General features: G+C 38.8%; 1 protein-coding gene across 6 annotated transcripts in view; it reads right to left on the minus strand.

Moving 5' to 3' along the window:
• The window catches only part of rap1gap2a (RAP1 GTPase activating protein 2a), a 59234-nt gene that overhangs the window by 7373 nt on the left and 26782 nt on the right, over positions 1-25079 (minus strand). For 4 of the 6 annotated variants that reach the window (XR_011308582.1, XM_069667984.1, XM_069667983.1 and 1 more), the window contains 11 exons: positions 11935-12019; positions 6506-6541; positions 4617-4649; positions 3904-3936; positions 3508-3726; positions 3301-3404; positions 2602-2680; positions 1977-2030; positions 1226-1309; positions 992-1092; positions 565-694 (listed from right to left, as the gene is read on the minus strand). Coding sequence is in view for 5 of the 6 variants with exons in the window: in XM_069667984.1 (XP_069524085.1) it covers positions 565-694; positions 992-1092; positions 1226-1309; positions 1977-2030; positions 2602-2680; positions 3301-3404; positions 3508-3726; positions 3904-3936; positions 4617-4649; positions 6506-6541; positions 11935-12019 (958 nt within the window). In the remaining variant the exon portion in view is untranslated. Of the gene's footprint in view, positions 1-564; positions 695-991; positions 1093-1225; positions 1310-1976; positions 2031-2601; positions 2681-3300; positions 3405-3507; positions 3727-3903; positions 3937-4616; positions 4650-6505; positions 6542-9279; positions 9303-11934; positions 12020-25079 lie in introns of those variants that run through there. The other 2 variants (XM_069667982.1, XM_069667985.1) reach the window with 2 other exon arrangements.

Here is a 25079-nt window from a genome sequence, read left to right on the forward strand (position 1 = left end):
TAAAGAAGCATAAGTCAAGAGATTCATAAGTTGGTCAGTTGGTTAGTAATATGTATGTCTATGTGTATATCTATATACTTATATCTATAGCCCTGTTCATGGTAGTCTTTAGTATTTGTGTATCCTTTGTTGAACTTGTTGTCCTTGTTTTTATGTCTATCTGTGTGTCTGTACATTGAGAGCCACATACAACCAGAGTCATATTCCCTGCATGTGCGAGTATGTGTACTGTGAAACAGATTTTTCTAGAACAGACTCTTCTAGCTCAGAGAGCCCTTTGAGACAAGGGCACAATTTATAGGTCTACATGACACCTAGACCATTTAATGCAAGTTATTTTTAATCAGGATTAGGAGGATTGTAGTTTGACATCAAATAACCTGAAAATTATAAATGAACTTTTGAATACAGCTTACATAACAGCAATTTCGCTATAAAAACATCATAACATATACGCAATGACCACACCTGATCGGTTTATTATTGATATATTTAACCCGAAGGATCCTTTGCATCTAAATCCATTGTGCCTTCAGTGGAACAATAATAATGCCAGTATTTTACCTGCTGGACATCTCCCTCAGTGAAGGGAAGCTTGGTTGACACATGAAACATAATCTCTCTCCGTCTAAAGACAGTGTAGACAGATTCAGACCCTGTCTGTCCGTGGGACACATCCAGCCCACCGCGGAACCTGTCACATATTAAAGCACACGTGTCATGTTGTCTGTGTGGCCTCCAGCTTTCAGTAATAACATATGATTGGATGAAATTTATGAACAAGTTCAATTAAAATTTTGTGTTTAACTACCTCAAAAAACTAGTATACTTTTAATAACTTCGCTTTTATTGCACTTTTATGGCATCTTTTTTTGTTCCTTAAGGACTAATTTCTGAATTTACTGAATCTTGCCTCCTTTTATTTAAATTCATATTGCACCGAACTATGCATCTTTTCTCTTCTTTAATCACATTCTACTCCTACTCTTACCCTTTAAAGTCCTGCAGTTCAATGTTGTCACCCAAGACACTGAGAAACTCCTTGAAAGCCGGCGTCTCCTCATTGTTCCCAAACAATTCTTCCTCTGATGTCTGAAAGGAAGAAACACTTAATTGGTAGATGAGAGAAAACGGGGCAAAATAAATGAGATATACAACAGTGTGTATCAGATAATGTATGGGAGGTAATCTGGAGTAAACTGACAAGATGAACATAAGCACTCACCTGACCAAACTTCTGGTAGACGACTCCAAATTTGAAGGTGTTGTTTACTTCATGTTCATCATAAGCCACTATCAACTGGGACCCCTGTACATAAACAAAAAACATTATTTCCTACTGTGGTATCTTACTCTATTTGTAATATACCTGTTCTTCTTGCTGTGTTAGTTGGGAAAACATGTTTTCTTTTTCTCCTACATGTTTCTAGGACAGGTTTATTGGGCCCGTGTTACATAAGTTGACATGCAACAAACTGTAGGGCCCTCAGCGGGACACTGATTTTGCAGACTGAGACACAGATGGCTATATTTTCCTTTCCTGAGGCACAGGCTTGAAACATGCCCTCATAACACTCCTACACAGGGCTCACAGGGGGAGAAACAGGTCCATCATAGCCATTTTGTTGTTACCCTCTTATGTCAGCAATCTTTTTTCAATAATCCACTAACTGAAAAGTGCAGATGTTAGAGAGAAATAAGCATCTTATGAATGTAATGCGATATATTGTATACTGTTTTTCTGTAAGTTAAAGAAGGTGTTTATAAATGGCCTAGAGTAAAGGGCAGGATAAATTCATTGGATATGGATGAGCAGAGCATTATTAAAGTTCATGATGAACGAATAAATGTTATATTGGAATTTTTAAATCCTGATCCTCTTTGTCTTGTAGCAGAAGCAGACAGAAATAATAAAAGAGGAAAGTAGTGTCAGCTTAAATAAATACACACAATGTGGGAGTTTTTAATAAACTCACTCTCGGGTAAAGGACTGGGTTGAACTTTAGCCCTGTGGCATCGTCACACAGAAGCTGAAAGAAAAAAAATCAGACTCACATTATTAGCCTGACATCATATGAGAGACATCCAAGTATGTACACTGTAAAATATGCCCACTATAAAATAATGAGAAGCAAATTTATTTCACACCATTTGTATATGCACAACAGCTGACTATAAGGTGAAAAGAATGATCTATTTACAAATGTATTTAAAATTGTCCATCAATTTGCTGCCATCAATCAAATCATAATTATTTGCCTTGGTTACCACCTTTGTTAACCATCACATTAAGTTACATTCCTGTCTGGGTCATTAAATCACATCTGAAACACAGGTGGTTATTACCTCTGGAAGAGTAAAGATAAATGAAGAAGGTACTTTTCTTCATTGTATTTTTAATGCTCCTCTGATTCTCTTTTGGAAGCGAGTAATCAGAAGCTTAATGCTGGTTAAGTGGCAGCTCGGATCATCCTAGCTGTGCTTATTCGCAGAGTGGTACCACAAGATACATAAAAAAAATGCTGCCATTATGTTTTGACATTGTTCACTGTACTTGAATGTGTAGTAAATACTTCTTGTGTACTTGCATCTGTATCTTACCTTAGCAATTTGGGGAACACTGGGCAGCTGGCTAATGCCTGCTAAAGAGATCCTGTCATGGATTGTTTTGATCCTTGACCTGAATACGAAAAAGAACATGGGTTATGCTGGTAAAAGACTACATCAACTTCTTTTTTTGGGACCAATTAGTTTCCATGCAGTAAGGTGAAAGTAGGGAGAATGTCAACAGAGGTAAAAGACAAATTAGCAACAATAAATCTGCTGAGTGACACTTGTGAGATCACTTTGAACTGACAAAGATTACGATTAGCGTCACCTTGCTACAGTCCCCACTGCAGTGCCTACAAGACCAAATCCAACAGCATTATGTTGTAACATTGTTTTTATCGCCTGTTGGGAGAAAGTCACCAACTGTGATAATGGCAAGGAGGCTGCCTGTGACAGTCTGAGTTAAAAAAAAAAAAGACAGAGAATACACACAAACAAAAATGAAAAAGGGGGAGGGAAGAGTCTGACCCAAACCAATTAGTCAATTAGCTTGTCCACCACTTTCCTCCAAACTAAATATTTCAACACATACACAATGGATTGTAAAGCTTGAAATATGGATCATATAAGAGAGGGTATAACACATCATTAAGGATGTTGTGCAGATCTGTGGTTGATCATTGTAGACATACTTTACAGTATATGAAATAGTAAGATACTACCACAGACAATGCATTTCTCTGTTTGTACCTGAGCATGATGCGTAGGAACTCCTGTCCCTCAGCCTCCTCGTGTTTCAGTGACATGATAAGGTTGCCTATGCTGCTGCCAGTGCAATAGAAGTTCATGTGCTCCTGGATGTATGAGTGTGAGACAGAAACTTTAGGTCAAACAAAATAACAGACTACCGCAGCTAAATGCACAGCTAAACTGACATTAATACACATGTGCACAAACCTTGCCTAGGAAATGTTTGCGGTACGCACGGGCTGTGCTGTTACACTCCAGGCGGTAGCTGTGCCCTTCACATGGAGTCATGCCTTCTCCTTCGTCCTCCCCACAGAAACTGGACTCTGAGGAGGAGGGGGTCCCTGCTGGTGCCTCCACATCCTCAATCCAGTAACCCCCGAACTGTGGCAGGATTACCTGGGGGTATGGACCACCTTTCTCAAGGACCTTTCACAGAAGGACACAAGGGAGGAACGAAGGTAGATAAAAAAATAAAACATTTATGTAGTAAAATAAGAAAGTACAAAATATTGAAACTCTTTTGTTAGAAACATTCAAGTGGTTCCACGTGAGAAGGTTGTAAATGTGTGTTATGAGTTTATTATGTGAGGAGAGATCACCTACATCTTCTATTCGTGGGTAGGGAATATAGTCATCCTGTAAAAAGGAGAACATAGTTTTAATGTAAGCGAACTTCATTGACATTCACCAAAGTGGTAGTTGAGACAGTTGTAAGCACAGCCACAAACACAAACACAGACACAGTAAGGTAACAACTTTTTGTGCCATATGGACTGGCAAATGCAACAGCCTGATATGCACAGTCATCAGCAAACATCAATAAGGGTGTGTCACCCTTTGATGATGTCACAACTGTTTTGATGCAGTAGCCCCTGGGGTTCAGAACTGTTACAAGCCTCTCATTTAGCAGTCTGCTTGCGTAGCACAGCTCCGGTGTATGACCTCTAAATACTGCTGAGGCCTGTCTGTGGCGCTGAGAGCACATTGCTACAAACAGCCAGTCATTTATATTCTGCAACAGCAGGAGTCAGGATTCTGGCAGCCCAGACAGGATCAATTGACAGTTGGAGTTCATTCAACTTATAATCAATCACAAGGCAGCTATTGGTTTTGTACTTTAAAAGCTCTGAAAATCTGAAAAGCTTTCACAGGAGTATTACGAATTGGCTCAGATGAATCAGATGAGACAATATCAACCACAGAGCGAATCAGGATGCAGTATGACGTAGTGTTGGAGAAAATCATGCAGAGGAATTGTGGACTTTATAACAAAAACTAATGACATGTGTAATGGTGTGTCTGGTGTCTGGTCACACCTTCCATTTTTTGGTCTCTTCAGCTTTAGGAACCTTATTAGTGTCCGTATGCAGCATGAGGATGGAAAAACACAGGGTCAAAAAGCAGGTTCCATTTTAATTTGTGACTTTAAAAACTGTGCTAAAACATGGCATTTTCATTTTCAGGCCACATTGTCTCTGTTAGAAGGTGACAATAGTGTGAGTCATGCTAAATCACTTTCCTCAAAACACATACACACACACACACACACACACACACACACACACACACACACACATACACACAGGTAACATTGACACTTAATCATCCTCTCTCTTTGAATCCAGCTCCCAGACATGCTAAGTGTTCCTTTCCTCATTGTCAGAGCCTTTTTTGGGACACAGCAGCCTGAGACACTGATTGAGGTTTTTGCGGTCTGCAGTGTTTCGGACATATATCAAATCTGGTAGACCCAGAGTAAATTGGCCAACTAGAAGTCAGAACTAGTAGAACAGCTTGTCTACATGACTGTGTGCTTAAGGAAATAAATGCACGTGTGGATTGCTGAACATAAAAAATACTAACATAATTTTTTAATTATTATATATTTGGAACAGTACACGCACAAACACATGAACCCCAATAAACACACAGAAAAACACATACACACGTCTCAGTTTAGTCTGCAGGCAGTGATGTGTGCCAGTCTGAGTGCATATTGATGGAGCAGCTGTTTTAATAATGAGGGAGTCATTGTCAATAATATTAGACAATCATTATCACAAAACCCCTCTCCGGAGGCTTTACTTTCCACTCATAGACAGAGAAACAAAGGTGCAGACAGGATAAAAGAAGAGAAAGGAATGAGGCGTAGAGGGGTGAGGTTAGAAGAGGGAAAAGAAAGGAGGGGAAAACGAGAGATTTCATCAGCACCATTCAGAATACAGCACTGAGTTCCAAATGTGATCAGGTGGATGCAAGTTGACACGGGCACAGTTTTTGTGTTTGTGTGTGAGACTGTTTGTTACATCAGCCTGCACTGACTGACTATCATCTAACAGTCCTGTCCTGCTGCATCTTCCCAGGGCAACATATTTCTACCTTTCTTTCATACTACCTTTAACCTTATCTATATCTTTGTCACAAAGTTATAGGTTTTGTATGTGGGATTCAGAAGAACATGCACCTTTTATCTTTTGGTAGTTGAATGTGCTGTGTCCATAAGATAAGATAAGATAAGATAAGATAAGATAGAGTTTATTGATCCCCCATTGGGGGAAATTCAGCTCAAAGTAGCCTAAAGGACAGATAAATCAAGTGATGGATAAAAAAAGGCAAGCCAATAAAATACAGTAATAATATTAATAAAAAATATCTCTAACTCAGTCCTTTTTATGACCTGTCATCTTAAGAACATTTCCAGTGACTATATCAAGTATGGTTGCCCAATTCACATCTCATTGTTAACCATGAACCATTATTATTATTTTTTAAATCACTCCTCTTAGTACCTTTCTTTGGCCATGTTTTCCCTTTTTCATTGCATTGCATTCCTCCTCAAACCTTCCCCTCTATCACTCCCTTTTACATCCTCATCTGTCCCCAGAATACTCAAAGCCCATGCCCTAAGGGGCCTGTGAAGGGCTCAAAGTCATCAAAAACGGAGAAGAAGAAAATTGTTATTCCTGCCAAGATCTTTCCAGTGCTATTCCTTTGTGTCCCCAGCATGTCCATTACCTAAGCTGAGCAACAGAATGAACCCCGCGTCCAGACCCATACAATTATTGAATCATATATGCAACTTTTGCTCATTAATGGTACAAATTTTGTGAATGAGAATGAGTGAAAAAAGGAGCGGGAAGGGAAGAGAATCAAGGATTACACTTGGCAAAAAAAGGATCATAGAATTGACTATTAAAGTGCATACCTGCATCCTCTCCAGCATATCAAAGAACTCTGCAGACTGAAACAGACAAAATAAGTTTATCATAAAAAAACATGTAAAACAGGTGTGAAACCCTGCTAAACTTTATATCTTCACTGTCACCAAACACGAGTTAAGTAAAACACTTCAGTCATCACCCATGAGTTAGCTCTAATGTACATTTTATACAAATTTTTCAACACTCACTATAAAACCACAATTTCTGAATTTAAAGGTCTTGCATTTGTGTTGACTGCTGCAGATCTTGCTGGCCAGCTCACTGTGTACAACTCTCCTCCACGGTTTAAAATTAGATATGCCAAAAGGGCAGGGCAGTGGAGAGACTTCCCCGACAGCCTCTCACACCCACATGAACACATGCTGATAAGCAACCACTTCCTCAGAAAGTAACAAATGCACAAACACATGCATCCTTGAGTGCATTCACACATCCTTTCCCCCAAGGGCTTCCAGAAACAAGTTGTGAGGGTTGCTTATAGTCTGCATGCTTTGTGTGCATTTGTGCTCAGATTTGGGTTCATATATATCATGTGCATGTAGACTGGTTTTGACTACACAATATGGCATACAGACACTTTTTACACTCAGTCACTCACACACAGGTGATGTAGCACCGAATTAAATGTCCTACTTAAAAGCCTGTTTTAAAGGAAGAAATGCACAAAAGCACAAGTACAATATTCCTCTATAAATGGTTATACAATTCAATGCTGTAAAATACAAAGAAAAAGATTAAGTGTCCCACATTCATTGACATGTTTTCTGACAGCCAATACCACACACTTACATCTGCTATTACATACATTTATGCACCTCTGGGTTTTGAAGACTTAGCAGCATCATACTGTATAATAGCAAGCCTGGGGTAATGGGAAAATGGGGCCTTAGTGGGGAATTCTAGGACTTTGACCAGGAGTCTGTAAAGGTTGAGAAGTTTAAAACTGTAAATAATAACGTTTTGACAGTATTGCTCTCATAAAAAGTTTATGTTATTACCTACACTGTTTATCTTTAATAACTGGGTGAAAATCTTTCAATCTATCATAACCACATAACTTAATACACAAGCTTTAATTAATTTTTAAATCCTGTGGTCTGTCTTTACAGACTGTTAGACAGTTAGAGTTTAAAAGATACACTGATGCAACTTGTCCTGTCAGTACTCGGTCTACATCCTATTGCACTGATAGTGTGTTCAATGAAAGTCTATATCCCCTGCAATGAAAAGAGCAAGGACAAGAGACACCTATCTGTCTCTGCTTCACCGTCATTCGAAATACAACCTGGACGTCTGTATTTGTCCCTTTTCTTTGTTAGTGTCTCACTCGGCTCAGCTCGCTCTCTTCTCTCCTTTTGCTCTATTATTTTGCCTAATTCTTATTTCTGTACCCTTTCTCTGTGTTTTCCCTCTCCATCTCTCTCAGTCCAGCCAGGTGATAACATCTGCATCTCTTATCTTCCAATGCAACCCGCTGGGACAAACACAGACGATAGGCAGATGATGCCACAGCCTGCCTGTCTACCTGACTGATAGACTGACAGCTTCGTTGCCAGATAACACATCTTCAGGTAAAGTCATGGACATTATAATCGGCACATTGACAGCAACGATGACAAGTCACAGACAGGGATAATGGCCTCCATGTCTCATCATGTTATCTTCAGGATTAAAGGAATATCAGAGGATTAGACTTTATCTTAAATACTAATTCCAATCTTGGGGAAATAAATTAAATGGAAACAAGCTAAATTTGCTTGTTGGAGGCCACTGAGCTTCTTTCATAACTTGTTGATCTGCACGTTCCCTCTTGTGTTTAGTCCTATGGAGGCAAATTGACATGTCTTGCATAGGTATCAGGCTCTTCTTGATATACCTAATGGTCACATTTTGTTTGAAGTTGATTGCACTTCAGTTGTATGTGCAACCCAAAATCTGAGGCAGACATGTTCACAGCCTGAGTTAGCATTGTCCTAGTTTTACCAGACAGTGTTTGCACAGACTCATCTCTCTTACCCACAACACAACTCCTTCTGTAGGTCAGAAGGTGATGTGTGGATGAAGGTATGGGCACTGAGGCACAAACACCCTTATGGCACACCTCTGTCAAATATCTGGAACACTTCCAGATATTTCCTTACTTCTTTATTTGATACATCAGTCAATACAGCTTGGCTCGGTCCCTGGGTTATGAAATATTGCCGTAAATACTGTACCTGTGGGAGTAAATCTGCTATTAATAAGACTAGAATTCAATCACATACTGATATTCCTACAGCTATGTTACCTGTAGCGAGTGAGGGACGTGTTGTAACATCTTCTCAAACCAGAGAAAACATGTTTTGAAATGAAACTATACAACCCTTTGGAGTCTAACATTGTAACTGCCAAACACCATGAAGATCCTTAAGCCCTCGAGGTACAGAATATTTAAATAGCACTTCATCACATTTTGAGCACATGATAATAATGTTATCTGTAAAATAGGTCCATCAATGAATATAGCCGTATGTACAGTAAAGTACGTTTGTTCCTCTTCCAACGTTTTCAAACTAAGCACATTGTAAATTTCACTAAACAGCAGCCACTGTGTTTACACACAGTAATCAGATTGCACCTGAGCAGTGAGGTGATTAATTAAAGACAGAATTCAAACAGAAATTCTTCAAGTTTGAGTAGGCTGATACTTAAAGTTTTAATGGGGAAATGATACATGAACATGTACACTGTATTTCCTTTTGTCAAAACGCAGACTTACCTTCCCACAGCTGAATAAAACATCTGAACCCTCTGTCTCTGTCTTCCTCTTACTCTTCTCTCCCTTCTACCTGTAGTATTTTGCCTTTTAATGCCTGAAGCTTAAACAGGAAAGTCAAGTCATGCCGCAAACTGAATTGTATGTTAAGACAGAACAGGTCATTCCAGTGTGCTTGTGTGTACACAACACACACACACAAACGCGCACTCACACACACACACACACACACACACACACACACACACACACACACACACACACACACACACAAAAAAAAACCAAACACATACAATAGGTTGGCCACGTGGGCCAAGAACTCTTAGGTTTGTTTTGCTCGGTCAGCAGCACAGTCTATGACGTTTGAGGGGTAATATTGAGCACAGAGTCATTTCAAATTACAAAATAATACACCTGCATAAAGCTTTTTATAAAGACATGCAGCACAACTTGACGATTGTGCAGTTCTTATAAAAAAATCCACTAAAAATGTTGCATTTTTCAATTGGCCCAATAAATGAAGGAATGATTAAATGAATGTATTATTCTATTGTCTCTAAAATGCATTGCAAACACACTCTTAAACAGGTAATTTTGTCAGTGTATTGATTATTTTTATCAAGAATTCAGTTTAGTCCGGAATATGATGGTTCAAATATTTATTGCTATTTCTAGCATGTGCAGCTTTATTAGAAGTTTAAAATCACGTAGGCAAGAATATGCCAGAACCCTGGATGCACCCTTCTCTTCTGCTGGTGGCAGAGAAATACAGGGACAGAGGGGTTGGGAAATTGAATCCACGCCACCACTCCACCACAAAGACCTTGAAGACAAGAGACTACAAAGACCCACAAGAGCAAAGTTGTGATAGTTAGCGTCAGGTGATTGTCTTGCACCATGTGACAAGGCTCTCTTATCAGTCGCTTAAAAGTTGAAGACGGCATGTCTCTCACTGGAAATATTTAATTGGGATAAAAATAGATTTAAAAAATAAATACTTTTCATACCTTTTATAAAATTACTTTTCTTACTTAATTTCTGAGCTTTGAGCATGAGCATCTGACCATTAGAGCACTCTAGCTCACAGCAAAATTGTGGGTTGCCCATTTATAATCACCATATGTGGAGTAGACTATTGATGTCTTTTGGTTTCTGTTGTACTTCTTTATACTTTCTACAATATATTATGGGTTTTTTTCTGTCTTGGCCTGAGCATATTTTCAGTCAGTCAGCTTTCTGTTTTCTCACTGTGAGCTTACTTTATCCTTATGTTCCTCTCCTCCTCTCTGTGCTTTTTCCCTCTGCATTGTCTTCAGCAGATTCGATAATGATGGCTTAGTTCAAGGTGACTGCAGAAAGTGGCTCACTCTTGCAGGAGCTGTCATCTATTTCCTGTATATCATCCTGCTAATCTGCCTCTCTGCAAAATGTATTCTCTCTTTTATCATGCTGGAGAAAGAAAGGAACGTTTTTCAACGGTTGAACAAGTGAATTACGGTGTATTCAGTGGATGTTGTAAAACATCATGCAAACCATCTGGTAGCAAAGAGCTTTCCCTGTATGTGGAGCACAACATATCATTATATGTTATATCTCTACCTCATTCGGAGGGACAAAACCTGAGAAAGGTAATGCACTGTTTGTCCTTTTCCCTTTTCTGTTGTGTCTTCTCAGCTCTTCCTTGGTGATTGCAGAATGAGGTTCACCTGGTTGCAGGTGCTTAAAAACTCCAGACATGGCATCTGAAGACAGAGAGGCTTCTGGGGTGGGGACTACTGTGGTTCTGCCTCTCAGACTGGGATTTTGTGTTGTTGTGTTTTGGTTGCTTTTCAGTTGACTTCAGTTAAGGATTTGGTTGTTTAATAAATTCCTTGGTTTTGACTTTGATAACGTGTTTCATGTTTTTTTTGGGTCAGTTATGGATAGTTGTTAGCCCATAGGGCTGCCTTAGAGTGGGGCGTAACAGCTTTGCTGTAATATTCTGTTAAATTTCCTGAGCCAAAGCTAAGGCCAAAGTTTCCTGTGATGACACAGTTTAATTAAACTTGACAATTTCTGCCAAAATAATGAAATCCTGAGATAACCCTTAAAATCTTTCATTATGGGGCGCTGGTTTAGCTCAGTTGGTAGAGCAGGCGCCCCATGTATAGAGGCTACAGTCCTTGACGCACTGATTGCAGGCTCGACTACAGGTTTGCCGACCATTCGGTGCATGTCATCCCCCACTCTCTCCTCCCCACATTTCCTGTCTCTCTTCAGCTGTTCTATTCAATAAATGCAAAAAGCCAGAAAAATATCTATTATAAAAAAACAAACAAACAAAAAAATGGCACATACACTGCAGATATTCAAATACATGCAAATAGATTTTTTCTTTAGCTTATTAAGATGCAAGCTACCAGAACATGCAATGACAAATCTATAAATAACTTTGCTTTAAATGCAGTTATGTAATATCTGTCAAACTGTAGTTGTGACGATGCAGTTTTTCACTGTCTCTGACCTGCCTTGTTTGCTAAAGAGACTTCTCAATGAGGATAAACTAAAATAATAGATTTTTTTATTGCCCTAAGGTAAAAGGAGGAAAATGAATATCTATCTGAAGGAACACATGTTTGCATATGTGTGCATATGCACATTAATGTTTGCCTTTCTTACCTTCATGCTGGGCGGTGCAGTGCGGGGCGGTGAGGGGGGACATTCTCCCAGAGGAACATTAGAAATGTTCAGCAGCTCCTGCTTCCTGAAAAAAAACAATACATGAAGGTGATTTATTCATTTTCATTACAACAAAAATGTAATTAAATTTGTCATTTATGCACACAGTCCCTTTCCGTATATAAGTTTGTGGATGAATGACATGTTTTACCAATATTTCCCCTATTTAACATTCATTTTTTCTGCACTCATCCCCAAACACAATCATTCATAGTCCCACCTTTTTAATGGAAAACGGACTGCACTTACATAGTACTTCTTTTCTAGTCTTCAAACCACTCAAAATGCTTTTACACTGTATGTCAAATTCACCCCTTCACACACACACACACCTTCATACACTGATAGCAGAGCCTGCTATGCAAAGGCAGTCTGCCCATCAGGATCCAACTAATCTCATTCACACATTCACACACCAATGACTATGCCTTTGGGAGAAATTTGAGGTTCAGTGTTTTGCCAAAGGACACTTTGACATGTAGACTGAAGCCAAGGATGGAGTCACCAACCTTTTCGATTGAGAAACGACTAACTGCAAAGGCTGTTTAATTTTCCGTATGTTATATTTATTACACACTTTCTTTCTTATTCATATGTTTCTTTTTCTTGGGAGTAATGTAAATATCGGAAAAATTAGGGAATGAAGGAAACAATAAAATCATTGTGATGTTGATAAAACATTTCTCTGAAGAAACTAAATCCAACTAAGAACAAAATTAAGTAACACTAAGGATAAATAATTATGAACTTGAATTAGCTACATTATACATTCTAGCTCAGCTAGCTTGAGGTACGACTCATCTGCTAAATAAGCTAACTGGTGCAAGATAACTGCTGTGTGAAATCAAAGCCTAAATGGAAAATTAACTGCAAAACAAAAAGGTAGATTAGATTATATCTGATATTATTCAAAATAGGTCATCTAATCCAGGAATTCACTCAAAATATCACAGTGTTTTAGCATCATGCTGTTTTGACGCAAACAGCAAATTGCAAAACGATGTGGTCTAAACTCAGAGCCATTAACTTAAGAACAGAGAGCCTGTTGGAAAAATGCAGTGAGGTATCAGATGTCTCTTTGCTGTTTTAATATGCTATCTGGAGTCTCAGGGGCTGAGGGGGAGACTTAAAGTCCTATGGGGCTTGAAGCCTCTTCTCTTCTTTCATGCTTTTTCTCTGCAGTGTACTCTGAAGCGTGAGTGCACATTAATGATCCCTAATGCTAAAGGTTGAGCTGGCACTAGGAGTCAGCAGGGAGATAAGCTTACCTCATAAACCTGCTGCCTATTCTAAAAGAATCAGATGGTTTTTAGCCTTACCCTGGTTTGGAATTGCAGAATACGCTTTTTTTTTTCTTTGCCTCAGTTTCTACAAACTGAGAGTTTGTTGGGTGTAAATTGGTAGGCTTGGTATGTATAGCCAATATCTCATCCCCAAACCATATAATTTGAGAGCCTTGTCATAGCTGTGCAAGTAAACATAATGTCAAACTTTTTTATTCCATTTTGATAATGACAAATAGAACCTTTAGCTATCTATATAACAGTCAAACCAGTATTTGCTGTTTTTTGTCCGCTCTGCAGTAAACTATAGGCTGTATTTCTACCAGTGTGGAAATCCAACTGATCACTTCAGATTTAGTGGATGGAAGGACAAGTTTTAATTAAGAGTTTATGTGAAATTTGTATGCCCCTTCTTTTCTTTCATTAGCTAGGACAATAATAGCTCCTTCTCTTTTCCAGCATGGCTGTGTCAAGTGGTTGAGAGATGCAAAAACACACACTGAAAATGTGAAACAGTCAACTTGAGGCAGCAAGGGCTTGCTGTTGAAGAGGATAGCCACGAGGGGTAGGAACAAACTGCTTCTTCCCATTTTTCCTGATAATTTTAAAATTCCAGAGCTCTTTAATGTCGACCGTCATGAAAACGGAATTTTTACCTGATGCTCAGAGACAACCAATACAATAAAAACCAATAATAGGGGAAATTCACAAGTAACCACCAAAGTCTCAGTTAGTCACTCTAGACCAAAACCAAATTCCTGTTCAACCCTAGATTAATTCCACTCCCAGAGGCAGTCTGTATCGCTCAGTTCTTTCCACAGACTCAGCTTCGCAAAATGCACCGTGTAGGCCTGTTTATGTAAGGTGGCAGTATGTTAGCTCACAGTAACCAAGGGCAGATGTTGCAGACAAGACAGGCTGGGAGAGTATAAAAATGTGAGAGCTAGGGTGTAGGAGTCACATTGTTTTCCATACTGACCTGTGAGGAGAAAAAGCTTTTCAGACCACTGCCTCTGAGGTGAATCTCTGCTGTTTCTACAGCAGGACTTTGTCTTGTGTAAGGGAACAAGAAAGAGACACCTATCTAGCTGTCTACACTCACTCCCACCTGCACACAGAGGAGCGGAGGAAATACTGTATGTGCTTGTCTGTGAGTGAAAGAGGGAAAGCGAAGAGCTGCTGTCCTTGCGGCCTTGGACTGCCTCTGTGGCAAATGGCGATGAAACAAAAGCCAACTACGTCACAGCTTTCAGACTCCCAACTAGGAAGGGAGGTTAGGAGGAAGGGGGAGCATACACTGAGAAAGCAGGAGAGAGGAAGAAAAGACACAATTTCCGAAGAACAGGTCATGGAGAGTATTTGCAGAAGAGGAGACTGTGGAAAAGAGCTAGATGAGATGTGTAGCCAAGGCCCTTTAAAGACAGAACTTTGAAAAAAAGACTCAAATGACAAATATTTATCATGGATGCACTGTATCTCTAGGAACTACTTTCCAATCTTACAATGTAACACATCAGAATCTACATATGTCTTCTACCAATATTAATGGATGACATATTTTTTCATTCAGATGGTTTGAAAAGTTTTCAGAGATTCCTTTAGAAAATAAATGCAGTACCTTTTATTATTTATTTGTCATAACCACTCTCTTTCCTTAGCATTGCTATGCCAAGATTTTAAAATGTTGGCATTGAAATGACCTTTTTTTTAAAATTTTTAAATATCTGGTGCAGGATTTTAGAGAATTATCCAATAACAACACTGGTGAGCAGTAAAAGACAAAAAAGAAGGACTGAAAGGGGAACAAGAGGGAACTCTGAAGGCAGGCATAGCTACACAGCCACAAAAAAGAAAGAGAATACTGGTACTAATGCTTGAAGGTTAGCTGTACCTCCGTGTAATCAATTTAGGACCTGACATTAATGATAAACAGGGATTTTGCATTGAATACTTCATCAATTTCTGTTGATACCTTCATGGTGGCTTTAAAAGTAGCACCTGGGTTTGGAAATGAAATCACAAGGTCAAATTGCACTCAAACCTCTGGCTTATAAGCAGGCTCAAACAAAACATGGCAGCGGGCCAAAAGGCAATGGCTGCCACCAAATTACATTATTTAATTCATGGGAAATGTTGGCTGTGAGGAACATACAGCAGCTGCGGTAGTCTGTTTGACTCTCTCTGACCAGGCGCTCTGCCAAGAACAGTCAAGTAACCTCTGGAAAATCTATTCATCCACAACAATAAACATGCTCTTTAGGACTTTAGAAAGTTGATGTGGTAGAATGGGTTTCTCAGAGAAGGAATAAAGTATCAAGCCTGTCTCCTGGACCCAAAATTAAGAGATTGTAAACCTAGTGGAAAAAAGTAGTGCAGATATTGTGTCACATTAAACCAAACAAGTACAAGATGTATCTTTCTTGTACAGGATGTCAATAGTCCAGCTTGCATTTAGCTGGTGCTAATTATAGCTGATTTAACAGTAATTACATCTTTGCCATTGTGTTTATCTGATGATGTCGGTGTGTGTGTGTGTGTGTGTGAGAGAGAGTCTGAGAGAGAGAGAGAGAGAGAGAGAGAGAGAGAGAGACAGACAGACAGAGAAATGTAGAGATTGTTGTAGTACATCTCTGTTATTTCATGCATCAATTACAACCTTTAGATAAGATTAGGGCAGCGACTCAGAGATGGAAATATTGTGTCAGAAAGAGAGAACACGCTTACACACTGCCCCATGATAGCCAGATACAGGAAGAGGAGATGGGAGATTGAAAACAGGAAATCAGAGTAATGGTGGGTACAGAGAGGACACAAATACAGAACAGAGGGCAGACAAAGAAAGATTGAAGAGAGGGTGAACTGCTGGTCTTGGATAAGGAGCCTCTCCCAGGGGCTAACTATGCATGCCTGTTTCCAGTTGTGCTTCATATTTGTTATGAAACTCGATAAGCAGCCTGATCCTCATGCCAATTGGCCAATTACACAACTGATGGTTTCTCTAATGGAGTTAATAGAAAAGTAATTGGAGACAGAGAAAAGGAGAAAGCTGAGACTTGTAAAAAGATGGAGATCATTAAAGGCAGAGTATAAGACGGCATGCAGTAGAGGATAGGGCCCATCAGCCCTGATGTTTATTAAACTGGGAATAAAGAATCACGTCACCCAGCAAAATCCTATGTCAAATTAAAATTGGACATGACATTTCCATCTCTGATAAGCTCTTGGGGCTAATGTTACAGGAGGCTGGTTGGTGTTGTTTGTTGCTTAATACAACCAAAGTCAATTAAGTAAGAGTATGAACATATCTGTAAGTAGTGCTGGAATCAATCTAAAATAATGTAACCATAAAATTATAAATTACAAGACAGTGATATCACCTTTGCTTTCCTGTTCTTTATATATATTATTAGATGAATATTTTCCTCTGAACTATCTACTCTCCATGATCCATTCTGCCCCTGTTAAAACGTCTGCTTTACACACAGTACAGTGATAAGATATGGGTGTATGAGTAAATCAGCTGTCCAACAGTAGAGTACAGGCATCCCAGACATGTGCAAATATCTGGAGAGGTCAGGAGAGCAAATATTAGGAGGCAACTGCAGTCTGAGTCACCGGCTGTTTCCTGTGGGAACGCCAGGCCTCACCCTCTCTCTCTTAATGATATGAATATAAGTACAATAAAATTCAAAAATGACAGCAGGCAGCAGATAAGACTGTCCAGCCAGACAACCTGAAACACTCTCATTATCAATAAGAGGAAGAGGAACAGGCAGATAGTGAGGGGGTGAGGAGGAACACAGCAGACTGTCTCTGAAAGAGACATCGCTGCCTTTACAAATGAACATTTGAACTAAAAATAATTAGTTCGTCAAATACGGACCTGGCAAGTATGAAGACAAGCTTGTCATTTACGTGTTCTTCTGAAAGAGTAGCAGACAGGATTTTGAGTTTGTATGTCTCTCTGTGTACATGGGCTTTGTTGCAGGTTAAAACAAGAACATCAACTCCTACAAAGATGTAAGCACCAGGACACAATGGCATATTGTTTTAAGTCTTTTTAATTTTTTTCCCCTAAATGTTATTGCTTTGTAAAGTATTTGTAAATACAGTATAAGTCATAAAAAGAAAAAGTCAGTGTACTCTTTCTTCCCCCATCTTTTTCTTCTCAGTTCTTGGTTATTGTTCTGTTTCCACTTGTCTTCTATAGGATGACCTCTCCTCTCCACTCCTCTTTCAATTACTTCTGTTATTAATCAAAGGGTCTTGCCCTCCCCAGGCACTCACTAGTATGAGTGTGTGTGTAATTTTGTTCGTCCTAATGCATAGTTACCAAATACAACAGCCAATAAACTGAATAAAACATTGGCTTAAAAGATCTCAAAGGGTCGATAGATGACCAGCTTCATTCTAAAAAAACCCCTCACATTGTATCCCTGAGGCTGGACTTAAAAGGCAAACAATACAAGCTAGTAAAAGGTTATGCACTGCAGCTTTTGTCTTACCTTTTAAATGTCAGCCTTGTTTTTGTCTGGCTCCACAACTGGTGCCGAGAGGTCTCTGATAGACATTCACCTGAACTTAATTCCCAACAGCAGGAAGACACTGAAAAATACCTCTAGCTAAATCTATTTCTTTGTCTATAGTTGATAACACTTTGTTTGGCTAGCCCTGCAGTGCTAATAATAAATTGACTGTTAAGTGACTATAGTATGAGGTGAATAAAGATAGAGCAATTGATTGTCTAATATTCTCCTTTATAGCTTAATTGTTTTAAGTTCATGTTATATGGGCATTAAAAATGAACGAAACGATGCAACTCTACTTCTTTTATTTATTTGTTTATTTTTTCATTTGCATACTGCAATACTCTAGGCCACTTTTATATGAAGTCATCTCTTCATATAAAGAGTGTGTTCTTTCATTGTTAACACTGGAGAGTGGTGACAAAGATTAAAGTGAATATTTGATTGAAACATCTTTTTCTGATTCTGTAGGTCAAGGACTCTGCGACAAGTACAGATTCCAAACACTTGACCAGCAGAGGTTTTGGTCCTTTGGCATAGTACTGCATTGCAGTGAAACACATAGATGCCTGGCATCACCACTCTCTCTGTCATATCACTGGAAATGCCATAAATCCCTACTAATCCTATTCTCTTCTGGGACCTACTTAGGCTTTATCATTGCCCAATCTCACCCAGTCTCACTGACTTCAGTCAAAGGGAAAAAAATACAGTTAATCACCCTTCAGATGACATTGAATACATCTCTTTTCAGCCAAGTCCACCACTTCAGACTATAGCTGATAACCACACCAGAGCAGAAAGGTCCTGAATAAAATGAAAAAAGACGTGGGGACAGAGCGTGAGAGGAAAAGAATGAATGAATGTCAGACAGATCGCTTAAAGAGAGAGGGCCGCAGAGTGAGGTATGGAACAAGAGAATAAATGAATATCTGCAGACTAAAAATAGCACATTCAATCCCCACTCCAGAGATGGGTGAATAGGCCCGTTTTGGGTGGGTCTCTGGGCACTTGTTAGAGACTATACCATCTCACCCATTAAGACAAGGCTGACTGACACATAAACACACACATATTTAAACAGAAATCAAAGAGAGGTGTCAGTTAAAGTGCAGTCAAGTGAAGTGTGTTTTGGTGTGTGAGCCCATATTAGCAGCTCCCCTGCTGCTGCTAATCACAAAAGAAGTGAAACGCACAAGAGGAACAAGAAGGAGTCTAAAATAGGGAGTAATTGAGGGTAGACAGGAAAACCAGGGGGAGAGGGGAGGGTGGAAATACAAGTGAGTCAGTGAATAAAAACAGTCGTCTTATAAAGCAGGAGGAGGGCATGGAATACATGACAAGGAAAAACAGTGTAAGACACTTTGGAAAAGAAATATGAAAGACTGAACTTTGTCAAACAAGTTTATTTTCTCTGATCTTTACAAAAAGACCACTCTAATAATAATTTGTGTAAATGCTCAAAAACCAAACCAAACCAAAAATACAATGTGCAACAGCTTTTTAGGATCCATATATACCTCAGTAGCAAGGCAGTGACCTACGGTGGCCTCATGAATCATTAATAAAAGTAAGATAAAGTATCTTACAGAGACATAAAGGTGTGGGTGGTGGCCTGGGGCGATGGACAGTTAAAAAAAGTCTACCAAAAGAGTCAACACTTACTTCTTATGTAATGTCACTTCAGTTACATAGCCATTATACATCTTTTAACAGATGTAAGCAGAACTTCTTACTGAAAAACCAAATTTTTAAACTTGACAAAGAAGTTTTGGTACCTAAACATATCCAAACTGCTACTGCTCCAGAACGATAGGTTCTACATGTAGCCTATGTCTGGTACAAATGAAGGAGTGAGGACATGTTGCATATATGGTAAGAGCAGTAATTTAGGAAAGTCACTGTGTGTTGTTGTTCCGGCCGGTTTCTAAACACCGGGGCCGTGCTGTATGTAGTGCACTTACTATTGAAAAGTATCTCATACAACCCCACTTCAAACAAACCGAATTATCCCTTTAACCTTTGTGCCTCTCCATGTGTTGAAGGGGTTAAGCATGGGGCTGTAGCAACAGTGACACTGTGCACAAAAGAATTCAAATGTATTTAACTTTCCAAAACCAAAAGCACAAGTGTAAGTTAGGATGAGAGTGTATATCTGCTCTAACAGAAGCTGGCCCGGCTAAGCCAGTGTTTTCTGTAAGGCCAAGGAGATTTTCATTAGCTGACGACAGGAAAAAATAAAAGTAAAAACATTCACTAAAAGCACATTTACTAGTATTTCCCCTCTAAGTTCTACTAAATCAGAATACTCAGCACGGTGCTCACTTTTTATTGGAGTTGGGGAAATTTAAACCTAATGTGCCACAAACACTAGCATTACGTTTTCCGAACGCATTGGTTAGTCCTGAACCCAAAAGCCTTTCCTGTGTACTATTGAAATTAATGTTTTACTTTCAGTATAACAGTTAAACAATAACAAAGCACAGATCTAACCACCGACTTGATCCAAGTAAGTAAGCAGCCTAGGTAATCAGCGCACATGCACATTATCATGTTTGTAGCTGTGAAGTAGATTCCTTTAAATGGATGAGCTGGAAACATTATAACAGATAGCATTTTCACCCAAGCCATAGGGCTAAGCTTAAAGCTCCTGTGAGGAGTTTTTCGCTGGTTATGAAACAGACTACAGATTACTCTATACAGTATGTCCTACAAAAGCAAGCCAGACCATCTGGAAGAAGATTGATTATTTCTATAGCTTTTTAAATGCCTGAAACTGCCGGTGGGGGGTATAGTTGTCAGACCTAACGATTAACTGCAAGCTACCTTGTTTACATTTCCAGGGCAAAAAATCTAAAGTGAGTGATACATATGACTGATAAAGAAAGCAGGATGAGATTTTTTGTTAAAAAACTCCACTTAAGCATGTACCGGACAAAACCAGCAAAGAGATAAGAGGTATGGCTTTGTCCACAGGGGGAGCCAAAATCAACACAAACCAAAAGTTCCTCACAGGAGCTTTAAGTAGAAGCTAGCTAGCAACAGTTAACAGAATCTATCAACTTTGTTTGTCATTTCACCCCAAAATCTGCATTTACAAAATTAAATGAAAAGCCTTCTTTGTCTACATCTATCTGAAATTAAAGATTAAAAAAAAGAAATAACAGATATATTGATAGTGTAGCAACAGAACTGTAGGGTCAATTACACCTGAAATGCCATGTATTGTATGCTACAGGTTTTTTGTGTTATCAAATTAAATTGTATTAATGTGCAGTCAAACAACAGGAGTAAAGATGTCTCGAGCCGGACCGGAGTGTGCTATATAAGAGAGTCTAAATCTGATATGTTAATTTTAACAAAGAAGAGTGTCTCTGTCATTGTGCATACTTTTCTGAAAATAATCAAATTGTTCTAACATTCTCTTTTAAGAGAGATCATTTCAAGCATTTCCATTTATTGAAATGCTTTACAAAAGCTCTTGAACCTCTTCATATCAAGCCCCCTGAAACAGTGAGTGTTTAATGACATTTTCTCTTATGGGACTGCAACTGTTGCAATATTGCATGACTGTCAAACTATCAATGTTCTCCAAAGGGAAATATGCAGGGAGTGTTTGAAACACAAAAACAACAAAAATCAGACCACTGGGACAATCACACAAAACTGTACCATTAGATAGGATTAAAACAACTGGGAAGAAAATAAAAACTAAGATGATATCAGATTTGAAGTGAAAGAAAGTGCATTGTCACGGGGCAACAACAGGCCAAAGGGAAAGACATTAATGTGCTAATGTCTTCTGTGTTCAGAATAGTAATCCAACGAAAACATTCAAGCATTTCCTTTTCCTAGAAGGTACCCCGTAAAGGGTCTGACAACATTTTCACTCGAACTACTGCCTACTGCCACATTAACCTTCCTGGTTCTGCAGGCTGTGTAAAGTTAAATAAAGATGCTTAACCCTCTATAAAACTGTTAAAGCAGAAAAAACAATTTAAGAATTCAGTTTTCACAGGATGAAAACACACTCATTGTAGCAGCAGAGGCCGTCTTTCTGAAATCAGTACGCATGTTCTTAGTTTTTGCTTAATTTTGCAGGATGAGGTACAAGACACAAGGTCCTGATGGTGATGTTATTCCATCCCACCCGTGAAGGCTGACTAATAACAGAATCATATGCACATTTTATGTGTTTGATGTCATCCTTACTATGACAGTTGCTCTTTTCAGTGATATATACAGTAGAAAGTGAAAAAAACTTAATAGGGACACAAAGGAGAAATTTGAGTTAAAGGGAAACAGTTCACAGTTACTACTACTACTAATGACCTTTGAGAAGTTGTCATCCCAGGCTCAATGGATGGTAAACCGCTCATGTCAAAGTCTTTCAGGCTATTGATATTCAAAATGGATGTGGTGACCATTTTTAGATCTGACTGGAATAAAAATGTTCCATTTAAATACATTTGTCGTTTCTAGTCAATTTGTATGGATTACTTTTTTCAATGCCAAAAGAACAGTTTTACTTTCCTGGAAAAAGTCTTCATTCACTATGGATTATAGTTAGATGAGAGTATCCATACCGGTCTCATGTCTTTGGCATATAGACTGAAATCAGACAGAAACAGCAATCCTCTGAAAGCTTACTTTTAAACAAGGTCTAGCTTTTTGTTTAATCTGTGAAAAAGAAAACTTGGTCTGGTTTCATTTTTTGTCCTGGTCAGATATGAACGTGATGTCTATGTTCTCATGTGAATCTTGCCTTCAAGTGATTCAAATAAATATGATCACAATCTATAGGGTTTTGTTAAATTTCACAGGTAGAAGCTCGGTTTACTGTGACGAGTCGAGCTGACTCTTTATTAAAACACACAAAGGAACATAGAAGAGTCACAAACATCCTTGAAATCTGTGAGGAATACATACTAACATCCTAATGTATCCTTATGAATGTTTTTATTATATAATATTGAATTAAAGTACCACTTAAACAATTTTCATTTGCATGCTTTCAACAACCTTTTCCTGTAAATCCTTTTAATAAATGATCAAGGCTTTTATTATGATCCATCTGCTCCGCCCCTGTTGTTATAGTCACCAGTACTGTAGCTTCACAGACAAGCTTCATATCTGGACATTCTCTCCTTGTATGTCAGTGTATCCGTTTCCTTCAGTGAAGCACTTAATGCAGTTCTTCTAAACCTCAAACCTTTAATCAGTGAAGGTAATTTCTTCTCATGTGCCATTACTGTTCCAACTCCCCACAATCAACAGGATGAATTGTGCCACTGGGTCAGTGTGATCTTAACTAAATACTAATTAAATATTGCTAATATTGCAAAACTGATCAATGTCAATGTGTGCGATATTACAGCTTTATATCCTACAGGGGTACAACAAAGTGTATAAACAACAAGGACCCATGCTGTTATTATAGATTAGGTCTCAAAAACAATTTTCAAGCCAATTTTCAACTTTAACTTTATCCGAGTTAGATATGTTTTTGGTGAAAAACGTTGCAAATGTTCTCTGTGTCTCTGGAGTGCAGCTGCAAAAATCAAACGTAACCGCTGTGATGTGATGTCGTTGTCTTTTCAGCTAAGATTTCAAGTCTTAACGCTTGTAATCTAAATTAGCTACGTTTCCAACAGAAAAAACACATCTCAAACTACCACTTAGAGTGTTATGGACAAAGAAACATGACTCTTATACTCCTCCAAATTTATTTGAGCAACAGTATATATTGTAGGGCACTGCTGGCACAGCTGGAGTGCTCAGCTTTGTGGTCATCATGGATTGAACATGTACATAAAACTTTAAAAAAAATTCTTTCTAGGCATGAAATACGCTGCCCCAATAGATAGTGTGCGTGTATGAGCATGTTTGTGCATTTACAAATGATCATAGCCTCAAGGCATTGCTGGATTAATCCACTAGAGGGCCCTGGGGCAAATATTAACTGTGGTGGCCAAATACACATTGCACAGGAAGCTGATTTAAAACTAAAATAAGAAAGCTTTGGTTCCTACACAAACTAATACATCGGGACGAAAATCTTTTTATCATAATTTCTTCACAATTGTTTGAGAGGTACACATACTTAAACTGCACATTACAATGAATCCTGCATCGCCAGAGACTCACTATTATACAGTAAGTCTCTGGCCAGTCTTGCAAGTTATTAGATATTCAGGGGGTTCATTTTACACTTACTACTGAAACTAAATTATATGCACAGACACAATCATGCACGCACGCACACACACACACACACACACACACACACACACACACACACACACACACACACACACACACACAGGCCAAACAACAAATTATCAACATTTTCAAAGCGAGTTACAGTCTATTTTAATGTAATCTATTTTCGTTCAGGCTATTAGAACACAGTGGCAAAGTGCATTCAGGTCAGCATATCAGATGTTCACTCTCTCTCACACACACACACACACACACACACACACACACACACACACACACTCTTTACCACAATAACACTAAATACGCAAACTGTCTGCAATTTTCCGCTAAGACTCCACTTTAAATTTACATGCCTGGCTGTTATTGTGAGCTCAAACAAAACACTTCTACCCAGGGTCTACCCAGTAGTCTTGACCATGCCGAACACATAAACTGTTTGTTACCAGGTGGAATATTCCCATGGGTTTTATTGACTGCACTGATCCAAGGTAGTATTAGCAGTAAGGTACTCTTGATGCAAAACAGCATGCAGGGAAATCCCCTTACATGTGCATTTGGTGTGATTATTTCTGTTAGGCACAAACAGTGTTCTTGTAGGCCTAATTCTGCCTGAAGGCCTTTGGCATATTAAGTCGTCAAGAGTTTGACTTGTAAATAGAAACTAAAACCTTTAATACTCTCATAGATCATTATGAATAAATTAAAATAACTGCTTTTATAGTGTATATACAGGTGCTGGTTACAGCTGGGTACTCTTTTCTCTTCTGTACTTGTAGGCTGCAAACCTAATGAACTCTCAGACAGTTCACAGACCAACAGACGTGTCTTCATGCTTTGTTTGTTTTCAGCAGTTACATCAGCATTACAGGCATCAACAAGTGTCCATTGATGCTTGTGTTTCTGTTAAGATCTGAACTTATAAAGACACAAATAAATGTGTGGAAGAATTTGCTCTGCACCTTTTTCCTTATTTGCCACAACTCTCTCTTTAATACTCAACATTGCTTCTGTCTCTTATGCCTCAGCTTTTCCTCTGTCCTCTCAGTGCCTCTCT

Source organism: Semicossyphus pulcher, unplaced genomic scaffold, assembly GCF_022749685.1.
Source record: "Semicossyphus pulcher isolate SPU_LCO1_2020_fin unplaced genomic scaffold, fSemPul1.0.p SCAF_19, whole genome shotgun sequence".
In the NCBI taxonomy this organism is placed as follows: Eukaryota; Metazoa; Chordata; class Actinopteri; order Labriformes; family Labridae; genus Semicossyphus; species Semicossyphus pulcher.